Raw genomic sequence first — 18,127 nt, forward strand, 5'->3', positions numbered from 1 at the left:
CTTACAATGTTTTTTTTATAATATTAACTAAAGTACAAATTTTAATTAGAAAAGAGAGATGCCATGTTCACAATTTTATTAAGTTAGTATAATGTTTAAAAGTAGTAATTTGTTTTGTATAAAAATAATGTAAAATAAAGATTGTTTTGTATGTACATTCAGTCAATTTGTTTGTAAAAGTCAGTTTCAATAGAACTTGTATTTATAATAAAGTATCCTTGTAATAACTGACAATAATATTAAATTGATATTAGAATAAAAAGTTTTGATTGATTGATTTGTTTAATGGCTTTCAGCTGTGTCAATGTCACGTAGAGACAAAAAGTTTTAATTTATTTTGTACCGAATCTATGTACCGAATTTATAACTGATTTTCAAATGAAATTATCCTTGTTGTCAAAGTATTTTGTATCTTAATATGTTGTTTTATCTATGTAAGTTTTGTTGGAACTGACTGTAAACATTTGTAGTTGTTTGGAATTTGTGTATTATAATTATATTTATTGTAATATCTGTGAGCGTTTAATACTGATTATATTTTAATAAATGCACTTTGAGTGACACATCTAAATATTTTGTATTTTTTACAAGTTCCAGACATAGAGCATAGATTTAAAAAAAAAAAAAAACTAATGTATTTTGTAGTATTAAAAACTTTGCAGTTTATTTCTTTTATAACAAAGATTTTGTATAATGATTATTTAATTATTATTAAAATACACTCAGATTAAAACTAGCGATATTTTATAAATGAAACTACTATTTTACACTTATATCTTTATTTACAACTTATTCATTTGCAATCTATTATTACTTTACATAATTTTGAAACAATATAAAAATTAATTTACATTATACCCTCAAAGCAGCTCTCTCCCCCCAACTATACTCCTTATAAAACTCCCTAATACTAGTATGGTACAGCGGAACTCCAGACAAGACCGAACACTTCGCTGCAACAATCCTAACGCCCACATAGTCCCCTGGTTTCACTCCCTTTACTCCACACTCTGAGGGTATTTCCATCTGATCGAATACTACCTTGATATAAAATTCGTTTCTACCCATTATTTGACCAGTTTTAGGTACAATACCCTCTACAAGTACTAAGTGTATGTTTCCTATCTCCGCATTGTTTAGTTTCTGACATTTGCGTCTGTATAGTTCGATCATCCGCTGGTGTCTCTGCTTTTTTACTGATTCCGGTACATCGTCTTTGTAACGTCGATATGCTGCTGTTTTCTGTAAAATAATGTAGCATTTATTTATAGTGCTGTGTATTTAAGACTGATAGATAAACACTATATTTTTTTTGTTTATTCATTATTATTGAATATTTTGGGGGAATACAACAAACAAAGAGTTAATATTGCCAAATTTTTTTTTTTTTGTCACACAATTCGCTAATCCCAAAAAGTACTAACTAACAAAATTTATTACGATGATTGTTTACATACATTATCTAATATATAAAATTCTCGTGTCACAGTTTTCGTTGCCATACTCCTCTGAAACGGCTTGACTGATTTTGATGAAATTTTTTGTGTTTATCCGGTATCTATGAGAATCGGCCAACATCTATTTTTCATCCCCCTAAATGTTAGGGGTAGTCCACCCCTAAATTTTTTTTTATTTTTTAGACAAAATCTTTAATTTCTATTTTTTTATGATACAACATTAAAAAATACATACAACCCTAAATTTTCAACCCTCTACCATCAACCCCTATTTTTAATAGCGTTTAGCAGCAAGACAACGATTGCCGGGTCAGCTAGTGTTACATATAAATAATCATTTTTTGAATGTTGGAACCGGGCATATTACAAAAATAAAATGAACCTACCTCTCTCATGCTGTACAAGAAGAGGAAGGCCACGTTGTAATCGACGAGCTCCATCAGAGAGAGAGTCTCTTCGAACTCCGCGTCCGTCTCCCCACAGAACCCGCTGATCATGTCCGTTGACAAGCCAACTAGTAACGTTACATATTAGTTAATTTTATCAAGGTAGGGTACAGAAGGAAATATCTTGCTCACAATTTCGAGCAGACGGAATGGGGAAGTACCTCGACCTTACAGAAGATCACAGCTAAATGATACTGTTCTCAAATACTTTTGTGTTCCTGCGGTGAGCTCCTGGTGAGTTTTGGGTGTAGAGTCATTAGCGAGGTTGCAATAATGCTGGTGTTGCAGGCCTCTATAAGCTACGCTAAGTGCTCCCGCAGACATACAATTGTAAGTTGGCCGACTAAATCGCAGAGTATACTAATAGCTATAGTGAGATATGCTAGCCCGCACATCTCAACTAAATTGTCCAACTAATTAATTGGATACCGATCGTATCAGAATCGAAATTCAGTTCCGATCGACGTACAATTAAAAATTGGTCCAACTGTTCGTTAGCACGGTTACCTTATACAAGCTCGCTGACTATCCAACTTAGTTGGCCAGTCGCACGGCAAGATGGAAGACGACTACACGCGTGTGCGTGATTTCCCTACGCCCGGATCTTAGTCGACGGGTATGACGTCTGCGTCCCGATCAGTTGTTGCAAACGAAAAAGTAGAAGAACTTATAGATGAACCTTAATTTAAAAAAAATAGCATGTTTTAGAAATACCAAAGGACATGGGTTTCAAAAGCCCGTGGATATATATTAATTATATTTAAAAAAAATCCTTTCTTCAACGGCTATAGCGAGTCGGAAAGGTGTCCTTTTTTATTATTGCTGGCCCAATTAGATATACGAGCTCATCAAAAGACGAACGTTACTTAATATAGGGTGCATCCAAAATTTTCTATTTTGTTTTCGTCTTCTTTTTATTATTAGAGCAATTATAGCGTTTTTTTTTTCGCATTTTCACGCACACGCACCGCGCTAGCAACACTGTCACTGATTAAATCGAATAGTCTGCGGCTAACCAACCAACAAAACAAATTTGATCAACTGAATTGTAAACGTACGCAATTTAGTTGTTCGGTAGTCGGCCAACTTACAATTATTGTACGTGTGTGGGAGCACTAACCGCTTATCATCGGGTGGACCGTACGCTCGTTGGTTACCTTTGTAGTATAAAAATTGACCTACTAATTTATAAAAGATTTGAGATTACATACTTCATGTCGTACTAGCACCACAGTACCCCACCGGCAGTGTCATACGACCTCACACGACCTCACAGTACCTATCTCCCGGTATCACGGCCCGGACGCGCTCCACGAGGCGCAGGAAGGCCTCCCGCGTGTAGCCGCGCCGCACCACAGTACCCACCGGCAGTGGCACACTACCTCACACGACCTCACACTACCTCCCAGTACCTACCTCCCGGTATCACAGCCCGGACGCGCTCCACGAGGCGCAGGTAGGCCTCCCGCGTATAGCCGCGCCGCACCACAGTACCCCACCGGCACACTACTTCACACTACCTCACACGACCTCACACTACCTCCCAGTACCTACCTCCCGGTATCACAGCCCGGACGCGCTCCACGAGGCGCAGGTAGGCCTCCCGCGTGTAGCCGCGCCGCACCACAGTACCCACCGGCAGTGGCACACTACCTCACACGACCTCACACTACCTCCCAGTACCTACCTCCCGGTATCACAGCCCGGACGCGCTCCACGAGGCGCAGGTAGGCCTCCCGCATATAGCCGCGCCGCACCACAGTACCCCACCGGCACACTACTTCACACTACCTCACACGACCTCACACTACCTCCCAGTACCTACCTCCCGGTATCACGGCCCGGACGCGCTCCACGAGGCGCAGGTAGGCCTCCCGCGTATAGCCGCGCCGCACCACAGTACCCCACCGGCACACTACTTCACACTACCTCACACGAACTCACACTACCTCCCAGTACCTACCTCCCGGTATCACGGCCCGGACGCGCTCCACGAGGCGCAGGTAGGCTTCCCGCGTGTAGCCGCGCCGCACCACAGTACCCCACCGGCAGTGGCACACTACCTCACACGACCTCACACTACCTCCCAGTACCTACCTCCCGGTATCACGGCCCGGACGCGCTCCACGAGGCGCAGGTAGGCCTCCCGCGTGTAGCCGCGCCGCACCACAGTACCCCACCGGCAGTGGCACACTACCTCACACTACCTCACAGTACCTACCTCCCGGTATCACGGCCCGGACGCACTCCACGAGGCGCAGGTAGGCCTCCCGCGTGTAGCCGCGCCGCACCACAGTACCCCACCGGCAGTGGCACACTACCTCACACGACCTCACACTACCTCCCAGTACCTACCTCCCGGTATCACGGCCCGGACGCGCTCCACGAGGCGCAGGTAGGCCTCCCGCGTGTAGCCGCGTCGCATACGCTCCAGGACCGCGGTAGAGCCCGACTGTGCGGGCAGGTGTAGAAGTTTGCAGATGTTGGGCCTCTCTGATATTACTTGTAACACCTAGCAATATAATTTGCACCCTATAAAAACTGAACATATTACATATAATGGCTATCAAAATGGCAATGTGGGCAGCATATCACAGCTAGCAACACTGTTGCGCATAGGATGGTAACAACAGTGTGACTATGGACAAACTCTTCTATCTTATAATATACACACGGTCGTCTGTTCCAATGATAAGAAACTTCATGCTTGTGTTACAGGTAACAGCCGACTGTTAGAACTGTTTTTTTTAATATCCTGCTTCAAACTGTAATATACCACTACTAGGCATAGGCCTCTTTCCCCATGTAGGAGAAGGATCAGAGCTTAATCCACCACGCTGCTCCAATGCGGGTTGGCGGATATATTACCTACTATGAGTAACGATCGCTTTCAGGTGTACATGATACAACCGGGACCGACGGCTTAACGTGCTCTCCGAGGCACGGTGGGGAAACCCACAAGGACTGCACAAACACCCAGACTACGGCCTGTATGGCCAATACAAATGATTGTCATGAGCGGGGATCGTACCCGCAACTGCCAGCGCAACAGGTACAATCCATGGCTGTGACCATTTAATATACATACATATATTACATATATAAATATATAAATACTAATATTACACCCAGACTCAGGTGGGAATCGAATCCGCAACCTGCGAAATAGAAAGCAGGGCCACTACAAACTGCGCCAACGGGCTAGTTACTAGCGAGCTAGTAACTAGGGCTTATTGTAAACATTATTAGTTTGCAATCTATCCACGGCAACGAACTTCAGCGTGATACAGAAACTAGTACAACACCATCTCTGAAGGAGTCGTGTAAGTGCTGTTTCAATTTATTGTTACTGCTGGTGACATCAAAGGTGATCTTGGTAAATGCTGATGGGGTAACAATCGTTAATTTATTACTAAATCCTTACATCATTACCTCATCTGGAAAATCTTTAGGGTGCGCTGCAGTAAACCTTATTCTCATTTCCGGATCGACAGACGAAACTTTATCCAGTAAATCTGCAAACCTCAGTCCTCCTTTTTTGTGTTTGTACACTGTTCTGAAGCCTTAAAAATTCGTAATTAAAACGAAAAATACAAAATAACCAAAAAGAGCATTTGATTTTTTTGTCTATTTAAATAAAGTTTTTTTGTTTAAAAAATTTTCAATTTTACCTTCAGCCAAATGAGTGTCATATTTCTCAGTCCTTTCAGTGATATCTCTGTAGCTGTTAACATTCTGCCCTAACAGGGTGACCTCCTTCACACCACATTCCGAGAGGTGCCTGACCTCATCGACTATAGAGGACACAGGTCGTGACCTCTCACGACCCCGTGTGAAAGGGACTATGCAATATGTGCACATATTGTCACAGCCGCGCATGATTGAGCTACAATTGAAGGACAATATTTTAAAAAAAATCTCATTTATCAAGTACCAGCAGCCCAGGCTTCTCATGTGTAGTAATAGTAGTGTTGTAGTTAAAATTATTGTATTTTATAATAATAAATAAAACAATTATAGCGGCAACGAGAGCACCGTGTAGGTGATGCTTTCATCAACCTTTTTGTATCTAACAATATCTCTTAAGGTTCTAAACATTTTTGAATATCATATCAAAAATTGACCGCTCCAGCGGGGTTCGAACCCGCGTCTCCGACTTACCGTGTCGGCGCTCTAGCCAATTAAGCTATGGAACGATGCACCCTTATTTATAATTTTTAATTTCGGTTTAAGCGAACCGTGGCGCCGTCTATAGTGAGCTCTTTACAGAAACCCGCAACTATTCAAAGTTTCATATTACAATGAAAATCTTTGACAGGAGACGACACCGTGCTATTTTTAATATCTAAGATTTTATTTTTGTGTTATGTGGGTAACACAAAAATAAAATCTTAGATATCTCTTAAGATATTCATTTAAAGAGTAAAATATAAACGATAGTTTACAGGAAATACTTAAGATTATACTTAGGTTTATATATTCAACTTCATAAAGGATTAATACTGTATGTTTAATACTATAACTCAATACCATAACATAATATAATTAATCATCAATTTAAATTAGTAATCTGACATTTACCAAAATACTAAACTTTAATTATTATTAAATTATGTTTTGGAGAACTCAATAATTAAATTTACGTACAAATTTAATTGGTGAAATTTTTGGAAATTATCACAAGAATAGAAACACTTATAGATACACTTACATAAAAGCAGAAATACTGTCTTGATTCAATCTGACAGGAACAACATCGGCATAGGTCTCATCTAAGGACAAAAGCACATTGACCGCCGTTTGTCCATTTTCTGTTAAAGCTAAGAGCCGTGGTAGATCTCTGTAACTATCTGGTCCAGCAACTATAATTACAAGTTGAACTATATTTCATACTGATTTTTTTTTAATTATCATTGAAAAAAAAGTAATATTATTGCAACAATTTTAATTCCTAAACATAAGCTATGTGAACTTTCAAGAAGTTATTTTATTATTTTAGCATTTATAAAAGAAATGATAAGAAGAGATTGGATGAAGAGTTGTTTGCAAGTTCAAATAAGTTATGTTTTTTGTAGTCTGAGCCTTTGTGATTATATGCATATGTATACTGGGGGCCATGAGAAAAATGTGTTAGTTCAACAAACCTACCAACATCTACACACTTTTCTTTCTCTAACAACTTCTCCTTCAACCGCTCCGCCATACATCCTAGAATACCAATTTTAACTGGTTTGTTTTTATTCTTCGAAGATGCACGTCTGTTCTTAAAACCTCTTAAATGGTCTAAACGGTGCCATATCTTGGTCTCAGCTCCTTCTCTTATAGCACACGTCATTACAAGGAAAATATCAGCTTCATTTTCCACTTCTGTCTTCTCGAAACCTTCATTTTTTAATATAGACCAGACTATTTCAGTGTCGTTGAGGTTCATTTGGCAACCGTAAACATCAAAGTAAACTTTTCGTTTCGTAGTATTCTGAATGTTATCGGGTAAATAAGGTATGTGTGGTGGATGTGTAATCACTTCTGATATCCCATTTGACTCTTCTATGAATTCTTTTAGACCTGGGCCGTGTTTTAACTTGTTTTTTAGAGTACTCAGTGTTGCGTTCGATTTGCAACGACATTTGTATGAAGCACTGACATAACGAAGGAATCGCTTTCCATTTTGCAAAAATAACATTTTACTGAAATTATATGCTGTTGCATTCGACGATTTTTTGTTTTTATTCAACAAAAAAATATTATAAAATCAGCATAACCTCAAAACAACATCAGCTGAGATTTGACATTAGTGTATTGTTCTGAAATTTGTAGTCTGTGTATACCAATGGTGTATACTTCTGTAGTCAAATCTATAATTTGATATTATAATTATGTACCTATTTTTAATTTTAAAAAATAACTTTACATTTGGAAATTTAAGTTTTTCATGTTATTTATTAGACGAAAAACCTAAATTGTGGCTTTTAGACATATCTCAATTTTTTATTTAAAATTCAATTTGTTCTCAATAATTAAATATTATATTTATAATATTTATTGAAAATGTTTATGCTTGTAAAAAAAAAACAAAAATAACTAAAACTACCAAAAAATTTATATCGCCTTAAAAAATAAAAACAAAATGGCCGATTGACATATTCTTATGGCTACTACTTGCGTTGCGTAGAAAATGCTAAAAACGTCTAATTTTTCATTCTTTAACGATTGAATAATAAAGAGAATAATAACGATGAGCGATCGCTACAAAGAACACAAAGGTACTCGGATATAAATGTTATAAAACGTAAAGACTTAAACAACATTTCACTTAGATCTTTTACTCAAAATTTATATATTTTTATTTATCTTTGCCAGTGTTTTCGCATTGGCAGGGTCTTCGCGATCAGCGCGTGATGATTATAGAAAGCACAAGCAGAGAGATGGGAGGTCGAGATCGAGATCGCGGTCTCCTAGGCGGAATCGCTCACCAGCATCCAGCTTCACCCACTCGGAGAGGCCTAATAAAAGTCGAGACAAGGTAGAAATCGAAGGTATGTTATTCCCAAACATTGGCAAATACACCTTTCTTTATTTAAGCTTTCTGTGTTAAACGCATTTGAATGTGTGACATGATAAAATGATAGGCATGTTAAATTTTTTCCTGTATGGCTGCATGAACCTATTTATTTCATTAGTTAAATTTGTAACTACATAATAAATCACGAAAATAATAAATAGTAAATAAGTAGATATACAATAAAATTGATGTCAATGCTCTCAATATTTTACTAATATAAGCTAATGGGTACAATGGGATTTAGAAAAGAACCATTATGCCGGTGATAATTGGGAGGAATCTGATGAAGAAGTACCAGCGCCGCCGCCTCCTCCACGCATCAGCAAGATCTCGATTGGTTTTTCGAAACCTAAAGCACCAATTAAGATGACTCTTGGTGCGACATCAAAGGCTATAGAGAAACCGAAACCAACGGTAGCGTCAGTGTTCAATGCTGATGATGATGAAGAACCTGAGGAGATGCCGGCGGAGGCACGGATGAGAATGAGGAATATTGGCAGGTAAATAAAGAGAGAAATGAAACTGTTTAGGGCTTATTTCATTAGTTGTTGGAAGGCCCTCGATCTTACAGAAGAACAGAGCCAAATAATACTGCTTTTATGAAGTGTTGTGTTCCTGTGGTGAGTAAGGTGACGAGAGCTCCTGGGGGACTGAGGGTAGAGTCTGCAATGTGTTATGACATTTCTGGTGTTGCAGGCGTTTATAGGCTACGGTAATCGCTTACCATCAGGTGAACCGTACTCTTGTTTGTCATCCTGCAAATAGTATTATCCACTAACAGTGAAAGATATCCTTAATGTTCTATTATTAGTAAAAAGGAAAACAGTTACACAATTTTTGTTGAGTATTTCCACTTTAAAATCACTTTCAGTTGTATATATTGTTTAGTATTTATGATTTTAATAATTTTATTAGTCTGAATTAGCTTTTTAACCTCTTGCTCTTGTGAATAGCTTCATAAAACAAAATGTGTATTCAACAAATTTACTTTTTAAATTGTTCATTAACAAACTTCAAAAATCAGGTTCTCAATTGAATTGTACTTTTTTTTGTGTGCTACCTCATAACTTTACTGGGATTATGCATTTTAATTATTATTTTTCTATCAAAAGCTGGGTACGTACGTATCTACCCAAATACATAAATTAAAGTCTTTTTTTTTTTTTTTTAATTTAAGAACAAACCATTACAATACAGCTTACAATATATAATAATATTTATGTTAACAGGGAAACACCAACATCAGCTGGTCCAAATTCATTTGGGAAGACGAAACAAGGTTTCTGTGACGCTAAGAAAGTGTTTGAGAAAAATCTAAAGCAAGCACTGGAAACAGCAGACAAGCCACAAATCAAATTTCCACAGACAATTTATAAAATAAAAGGACCATGATAATTGATTTAAAATACGTTGTCTATGTATTATTGTAATTTATGTATGTTCATTAATATATAGAATGTAATCATTTTATTGATGTATCTGGATTAGAAAAAGCTCATTTAAGGCCTGATTAACGGGTTGACGATAAAGCTATCTAGCTTATAATGGTATTAAATAATTAAAAGTTTTTATATATATTTTCGCCATCAAACTGCTTTGTCTGTCAAATATTGTTTGCATACAAAAAGTTATAGTAATTGAGTTGAGGTGAAATGGTCTGTTAGTTTTTTAGCTTGTTTCATTAAATCGTGCTGGTAGAAACTATCAGCTTATGTGCGAGATAAACTATCAGCAACTAGCAAAAAAGGTTCTTAGATATACTTGCTGTAGAATTATGTGTCACTATTAAAATAGATCTACATTTCTTTTTTTGTGTCGCTCTAAACAAAAAACAATTTCATAAATTTTATTCAGCACATGTTTTATCTGAAGTGTTTATAATAAACTAGTTACATTAATCACATACCTGTTTATTTTCTGTATCTTGTCTATGAGGCTTCAATGGTTATGTTACTCATATTAAAGAAAGTTTTTAAAAAATAAATCATATAATCATATAGGGCCTATCCACACAAAATTTTTGTGGCATGTTTGTATCGATTTAAACGTCGATAAATATGTCGGTTATTGCTCTTCTCTTTTTTTTTTTAAATTATTTACAAACCGAGTGCTATGAATGTCTTTAATTTAGAGATGTTCGCAACGGCTATATATAATAATACGTTAAAAACAATATGCTACTTTTAAAACGCCTATTATTTTTTACGTTATAATATTAAATTACAACGACGCGTTTTGAAGCTCGCACATATTATAAATTATTTAATACTAGCGAGTACAAGTTTTATCACTAAAAATTTTATAATTTTGATAATATTCCTCTTTTCTTATTATGTAACTGATGTTACAATATATCGATTATCATATTTTTTTTATTATTATAAATTAAATACTTCCAGGTCACTATTAGAAAAAAGTGAGGCGTACTTAGAAGTCCATTGCTTTTATGTACAAATAGTTTATTTACAAAATAATTACTGACATTTTTATTTAAAGTTCAAAATCGAGATTAAATACACTTGTACACTGATTTTATTTACACAAAATGTTTTATTTTTAAAAGGTTTTATTGCCGTGTAGGAACATTAGTTTTGCCACTTTACTCGATGTGAGCCTTGTACGTCGATCGTTAATCAAATGTCCCGCCTTGGAAAAAGCACGTCCACAGGGCACTGATGTCACTATTATATTGAAGTATTTCACGAATATTAAGAATAAGGATGGGTAAATAATTTTATGACCACGCCACCACTCAAGAGGGCAACTTTCGCTGTTTATGACAACTTGTTTCAGGTACATGTCTACTTCTTCTGAAACTTTAGTATGTGTGGAACGGGGTGGCTGTGAGGCTGATATTTTTTGGTCAATTACGTTCCAAAGGGAAAGTTCTGGCGCACAACTTTCTGGAATGGTACTCGGTTGATCCTCACCAATTATGTTACAAATCTCTTTAATTATGTACGTTTTAGTTATTCTTAATGTTTCGTTATCGAAAGCAAACTGTTTAAATCTTGGATCTAAGAATGTACACACGGTGATGTGTAAATTATAATTTATGTTCGATAACCTTTGTTTTAGGCCTACATCAATATCCTTCGCTAATTTTTGGACGGGTTCATAAAAAGTATTATTTGACGCCATTTGCGCATGCATATTTAAAAGGCCCTGTGTAATAACCATGGCTTTACTAGCTGTCAAGTAATTATCTCCACTCATAATTAAAGTGGCCTCATAAAGAGGTTTTAGAACTTCACAAATTTGCTCTAAACATTTCCATTCTTGGAGTGGTATTACAGGCAAATCTACATTCAAATTAGGAACAGTTGCCTTAATAGATTCCTGCAGATGAACAAAGCGCTGCAACATAAGAAATGTCGAAATCCACCTTGTCGGCACAGACATAATTAATGTCAGTGCACTTCCTTCAGCTATACCTTGCGAATTAATTTGATATCGCAGCAGTTGCTCTTTTGCTTGAGAACTGCGCTTAAAATGGGCAACAATTTTTTTAATTTTAACTATCGCGCTGTCCACATCGGGAAGTGCCAAGGCATTTTTAGCTATCAAATTTATCGTATGAGCGAAACATCCGTAATGAGAATACCCTAAAATGTTTGCTGCACTTAGCATGTTTGGTGCATTGTCGGTAACAAAAAAATTAATTTTATCTGTCAAATTCCATTCACATATTGCTGAACTAATTGCTTGAGCAATGTTTTCTCCCGTATGAGTTCCATCTAGAAGGCTGCATTGTAAAAGTATAGACTTAAAGTCCAATGTAGTTTTATTTATAAAATGACCGGTAATGGCTATGTATGGCTGCATTGTACGCGATGTCCAACTGTCTACTGCTATGCACATACTGCTGCATTCCGTGCTTACAACAGATTTAATTGTTGCTAACCGCTCTTCATACTCACGTGCCAAAAGGGTAGTAGACAGCGTTTTCCGATCGGGTAATTCATAGTTTGGGTTTAATCCGTATACAAACGACTTAAACCCCTCATCATCGACAATGCTAAAAGGCTGGCAATCGATTGCCATCATATTCAACAATAATTTATCCAGGTTTGTCTTTTCATTTGTAGACAAGGGCCTAGATAAATACGACACTTTGACACGTTGCTTTTTCGGCGCATTTTGTGATGAGGGGCCTGAACGAGAAAAAGGATACACATTACTATCATTGGACCCAGATGTGATTGCATCACCACCACCGCCACCAATAACACCGGGATTAACAGCAACACCAATGTCCACATTAGCAGGAACAGCAGGCATAGCGATTCCAGGACCTGAGTACAAGATAATAAAGTTGAACTACGAGGTTTTATACTAGGGTACATTTGTAGAATCCCACCCGATAACCCTGTCAATAGAAATTACTTCGGAGGTTAAATCATACAATAACATCAATAATAAATTTCATTTTTTTTTTTTTAATATACTTTTTGTGTAAAATTACGTTTAATAGGAATTATAGCTGAATATAAAATGAAAGACTGTATCTGTATACAAAATTTCATCAAAATGATTTCAGCCGTTTCTGACATATCCAAAGTATAACAAAATAAATACAATAGTTACTCGTTTACTTGTACAAGATAAAATAAACTTACCGCTATTTTCGTTCCTGTTATTTTCTCTACTTATTTCTTCATATATAGTTAAATGCTTTTGTTGTAAATGATTTTTTAAATTCGATATAGTAGTTTTATATGAAAGTATCTTTTTACAATATTTACATTCCGCTTTTTTTGCAATTTTATCTACCTCAGTAAAATAATTCCACATGAGTCCTTTTCGTGGCGCTTTGATTAAGTCTGTTTTCTGTTCTGTTTCATTTGTAGACAAGGGCCTAGATAAATACGACGCATTGACACATTGCTTTTTTGGCGGATTTTGTGATGAGGGACTTGAACGAGAAAAAGGATGCACTTTCCGATCATCGGAGTCCGATGCGATTGGATCACTAACATCATCACCACCGCCACCAATAACACCGGGATTAACAGCAACACCAATGTCTTCATTAGCAGAAACATCAGAGATAGCGATTCTAGCACCTAAGTACAATAAAATAAAGTCGAACAATGAGGCTTTATACTTGTAATTCCACCCGCATAACCTCTGTGAGTAGAAGTTACTTGGGAGGTTAAATCATAAAAAAACACCAATAATTATTTTTTGAAGGCTGAGGATATTCAGACACTTGCGTTACTCCAGCGGTAATCTAGCCTGACTGATACTTTTTGAAAAAAAAAACTAACTAACCAAACCTAACCTCAAAATTAGACCGTTCATCGGCATAATTTCGTTCCGTGACTTCTCCGGCTTCTAAAGAACACTCTAGGGGTATTCAGTGTGATTAAATTACGGAAACGGAACCACAATAGATTTGAAACTGTACTTAGTGCCAGTCACGCTTGTCACGCTAAATTACGGCTGGAGTCACGCTAGTGTCCGAATAACCTTATCGTTTTTTTTTTTAATGTAATTTTTGTGTAAAGTTACATTTAACAGGAATTATAGATAAACTTAAAATGAAAGACTATATCTGTATACAAAGTTTCATCGAAATGATTACAGCTGTTTCTGACATATCCAAAGTATAATAACAAAAATAAATACAAGAGTTACTCGTTTACAGGTACAAGATAAAATAAACTTACCGCTATTTTCGTTCCTGTTATTTTTTCTACTTATTTCTGCATATATAGTTAAATGCTTTTTTTGTAAATGATTTTTTAAATTCGATATAGTAGTTTTAAATGAAAGTATCTTTTTACAATATTTACATTCTGCTTTTTTTGCAATTTTATCTACCTCAGTAAAATAATTCCACACTTGTCCTCTTCGTGGCATTTTAATTAATTATATTTAAAAAAAGTATTACTAAACTCACAAAACAACTAAATTAAATTTAAAATTTCTTAAAACGCAACACCGCAATCGTTAAAAATAACAAACTCACGAAAATAACGAACATCACACACGAACAAACGCGTTGTCCATACTGATCGAAATTCCAAATAAATAATATAACGTGTAGTATAATACGAACAAAAATATATTCGTTCTGGAGATTTAAAGGAAAATAGTTCTTATCTAGTTCCAATAAAATACAATTTGACATTGGACTAATATATTATACGGCAAGGTGAGATATTCTGGACATTGAAAGGAATTTTGTTCTTATTCCCTTTTAGTAGAGTACAATTTGGCTCTGTGTACATTTGAGTTGGAAAGTAATAAAAATGACTTCAACATAAGTTACGTTTGCCAGGTAAAATAAAATATAGGTTGTATGATTTATTTATAAATATTAGGTTATTTTATCCGTTATCTAATCAAAATCAAAAATAGCTTTATTCAAATGGCTCCAAGAGCACTTTCGAATCGTCATTTTACAAATTAAAACTTTAAAATCAAATTATTATTTTTGTAAAAGTGAAGCTACCACCGATTCGGAATGTAGATTCTGCAGAGAAGATGAAATACAGCGTCACTAAATCCACACATCTTTATCAACTATGTAATCCAGCACCGAGTAATAAGCTTTATCTATTAATTTTTTATAATAAAAACTTTTAAATTTATATGTACGATTTTATTTTTGTGTTACCCACACATTAGGAATTCTAAACATTTTTGAATATCATATCAAAAATTGACCGCTCCAGCGGGATTCGAACCCGCGTCTCTGACTGACACGGTCAGTCGGAGACGCGGGTTCGAATCCATATGATATTCAAAAATGTTTTAAATTTATGTTGAGACAATTCCAAAATCGTTTGTGGTATTTTATTATACATGCGAATACCATGACCCAGAATGGAAACGTTTACTTTGCGCAGTCGGAAACTTGGTGTTACAATTTTGTTATTCCTTCTCGTGTTTACAATGCGATTATTACTATTTATACATATACATACTGAATATTAAAACTATTTAACAAATGTTTTTAATATGTCTTAACATATTACTGACTTACCAAAATAGATAACAATTTTGCACGTTTTTAAAGACGAATCGATCGTTTGTACCGATCGCGTTCAAAGGGTCGTTAACCTGCGGGTGACCCTTTAACAGGTTCCCTGTCCCCATACAATCAACTTTTTGGCACTAATAATGTCCCGGGTCATTTTTGCAAATACATAATTTTTGATATTTTTAAGGGCTTATTAAGTTATTATGAAATCGTAACAGTGACGAAACGACCCTAAAACAATTTAAAAAAATCATGACGCTTATATGATTCATGAGCGTATCATAACGTATCGGATCGTTATACGTCTCATGAATCATATTTGATTCATATAATTATCTGTGCAAAAAGAAGACCAGAGACAACAAATGGCACAAAATTTACAAAATGTGTTCTACTAATGGTTATACATGGTCCTATTCTATTCATGCGGGATCTGGATCGGCTATTGAAGGATTGGATAAACCAGAATGTTGTGGTAAGGCTATGTGTCTTCCACATCTAAATAAAGGTAGATTGATTGTTGCCGACAACTACTAAACCGGGGTAGCTCTAGCTAGATACCTAAAGGATAGACATACAGATTTATGTGGAACTTTGCGTAAAAACAAAGTAAATTTGCCTAAAGATATCATTCGGAAAAACTAAAACGAGGTGATGTCGTTGCTAAGCAAATGGACAGCTTTGTAACTGTTTTGAAGTGGCACGATAAGCGTGATGTATTGATGATTTCCACTTGCCATGGTAAGGAAATGACGGATGTCACATCTTGGAGAGGAGAATCAAAAAAACCAAACATGGTTATGGATTACAACGACGCTAAGTAAGGCATTGATGTTGCAGATCAACTGAGCTGTTACCATTCCCCTCTAAGAAAAAGTATGACGTGGTATAAAAAAGTAGCTTATGATTTGATTTTTCAAACAGCAATAGTGAATACCAAAGTGATTTTCGAAGAGGCTACCGGTTCTTCAATTTCGGTTTTAGATGTACAGGAAGCAATGACACGTCATTGGCTTGGCAACTTGGTCATGAAAAAAAACAGCCAGCAAGAATATCCACTCTGCCTTCAACATCATCAGAAAGACACGCTCTAACTGAGATGGAAAACTCGTAAGGAGGCGTTGTGTCATCTGTTATGCTAACAAAAAGGCCGAAGGAAATCCTTTGCTAGCTAAAACAAGTAAACAACGAATGTGTAAAATGTAAAAAAAAAAAACATTTTGTTTGAAATGTTTCAATGAGACACACTGAGGCCAAATGCTGTTTTTTTTTTCAATTTTTTACTATATTTTTTAGTAACTTCGTGATAAATATTGTTCCTAATAAAGACTGATTTCGTACAAATTTGTTTAATTTCAGGCTGGAAAATAACTTTGATAAATAAATATATATAATAAATCACTACAGTTTTTTTCATTTTTTCTATTTTGACGATGTATCCCACACGTCCAAATACCAAATACCGTATTTATACTGATACGTCCATAAAAAAAATTCAAGCAAATTTGCTTCTATATTTGATCATATGTGATTCATGAACGTACAAAAATTGGTACAAAATATGTCCCATGAATCATATATGATTCATGGGACAGGGAACCTGTTAATAATGTTATACAACACGTAGTAATTTTAAAAAATGAAAAATCATATTTTGTGACTAAATTACTGGATGTATTTTATTGATTTTTTGTATGTGGGCTTGGAATATCACTATATATTCGATGTCAAAGTTATCGTTGTATTGTCATCTCCATTCTGTATAACAACATTCAATAAATTTAAAATAAAAATAAAAAATCAATTTTATGAAACAATTTTAATAAATTGATTTAGTTTTTTGAGTTTACGAATGAATCTAATATTTACGATATGAATGAAATAGCATTTTCACGAATCTTGTTTCCTTTGTTGAAGACATTACTGAAGCTCTTGATGATGGCAAATCCGTGGATGCAATATACACTGATCTCAGTAAGGTCTTCGACAAGGTTGATCATGTCGTTTTAACGAATAAACTAAAAAACATCGGCATAGAGGGACCACTGTTGGCTTGGTTCCAATCATACCTCACAAACAGAACACCGACTGTTGTCGTTAACGGTTATGCTTCTTTTTAATTTGCCGCTCGTACAGGTCGTCAAGGTTCCTATTTATGACCTTTATTATTTAGCATATTCATTAACGATATCAGCAGCTATTTCATAAATTCAAATTGTTATTTATTTTCTGACGATCTTAAGATATTTAGACCAATCTGTTCCAATGCTGATGCTTTACTTTTGCAGGGCGACTTAAACAAATTGGTATTATGGTGTCGAAGCAATGGCATGGTCCTTAATACGGATAAGTTCCAGATTATTTCTTTCTCGAGAAAGCAAACCACGCTTAGAAGGTCTTACTTCATTGAGGGCAGCATTTTATCAAAGGTGTCTCATGTGCGTGATTTGGGGATAATGCTTGATGATCGACTCCGTTTCCGTGTTCATATTAACAATATTGTCAGCAAAATCCTTAAGACCCTTGGCTTTATAATCCGCAATCGTAAAGATTTCAAAAACGCCCAGACAAAAATTACTATTTATTCAACACTAGTTCGTAGCAACTTGGAGTATAGTAGTATCGTGTGGAATCTTTATTACGATATCTACTGTAATAGAATTGAAAAGGT

General features: G+C 35.8%; 3 protein-coding genes across 3 annotated transcripts; 1 reads left to right on the top strand and 2 right to left on the bottom strand.

Moving 5' to 3' along the window:
• Window positions 1–762: 762 nt before the first annotated feature.
• Window positions 763–7,586, bottom strand: LOC123660274 (CDK5RAP1-like protein). Its single transcript, XM_045595369.1, has 7 exons — window positions 7,052–7,586; window positions 6,615–6,765; window positions 5,575–5,789; window positions 5,336–5,466; window positions 4,259–4,415; window positions 1,844–1,971; window positions 763–1,242 (listed from the first exon to the last, which is right to left on the bottom strand). Exons 1-7 carry the CDS (start codon window positions 7,584–7,586, stop codon window positions 853–855), a joined length of 1,707 nt encoding a protein of 568 aa, XP_045451325.1. The 3' UTR covers window positions 763–852.
• A 450-nt stretch (window positions 7,587–8,036) lies between these two features.
• Window positions 8,037–10,366, top strand: LOC123660326 (PEST proteolytic signal-containing nuclear protein-like). Its single transcript, XM_045595428.1, has 4 exons — window positions 8,037–8,166; window positions 8,281–8,439; window positions 8,710–8,965; window positions 9,695–10,366. Exons 1-4 carry the CDS (start codon window positions 8,139–8,141, stop codon window positions 9,855–9,857), a joined length of 606 nt encoding a protein of 201 aa, XP_045451384.1. The 5' UTR covers window positions 8,037–8,138; the 3' UTR covers window positions 9,858–10,366.
• Window positions 10,367–11,021: 655 nt separating this feature from the next.
• Window positions 11,022–12,746, bottom strand: LOC123660561 (E3 SUMO-protein ligase ZBED1-like). Its single transcript, XM_045595618.1, has one exon. The coding sequence runs from the start codon at window positions 12,744–12,746 to the stop codon at window positions 11,022–11,024; it is 1,725 nt and encodes a 574-aa protein (XP_045451574.1).
• Window positions 12,747–18,127: the final 5,381 nt, after the last annotated feature.

The sequence above is a fragment of the Melitaea cinxia genome, chromosome 15, assembly GCF_905220565.1.
Source record: "Melitaea cinxia chromosome 15, ilMelCinx1.1, whole genome shotgun sequence".
In the NCBI taxonomy this organism is placed as follows: Eukaryota; Metazoa; Arthropoda; class Insecta; order Lepidoptera; family Nymphalidae; genus Melitaea; species Melitaea cinxia.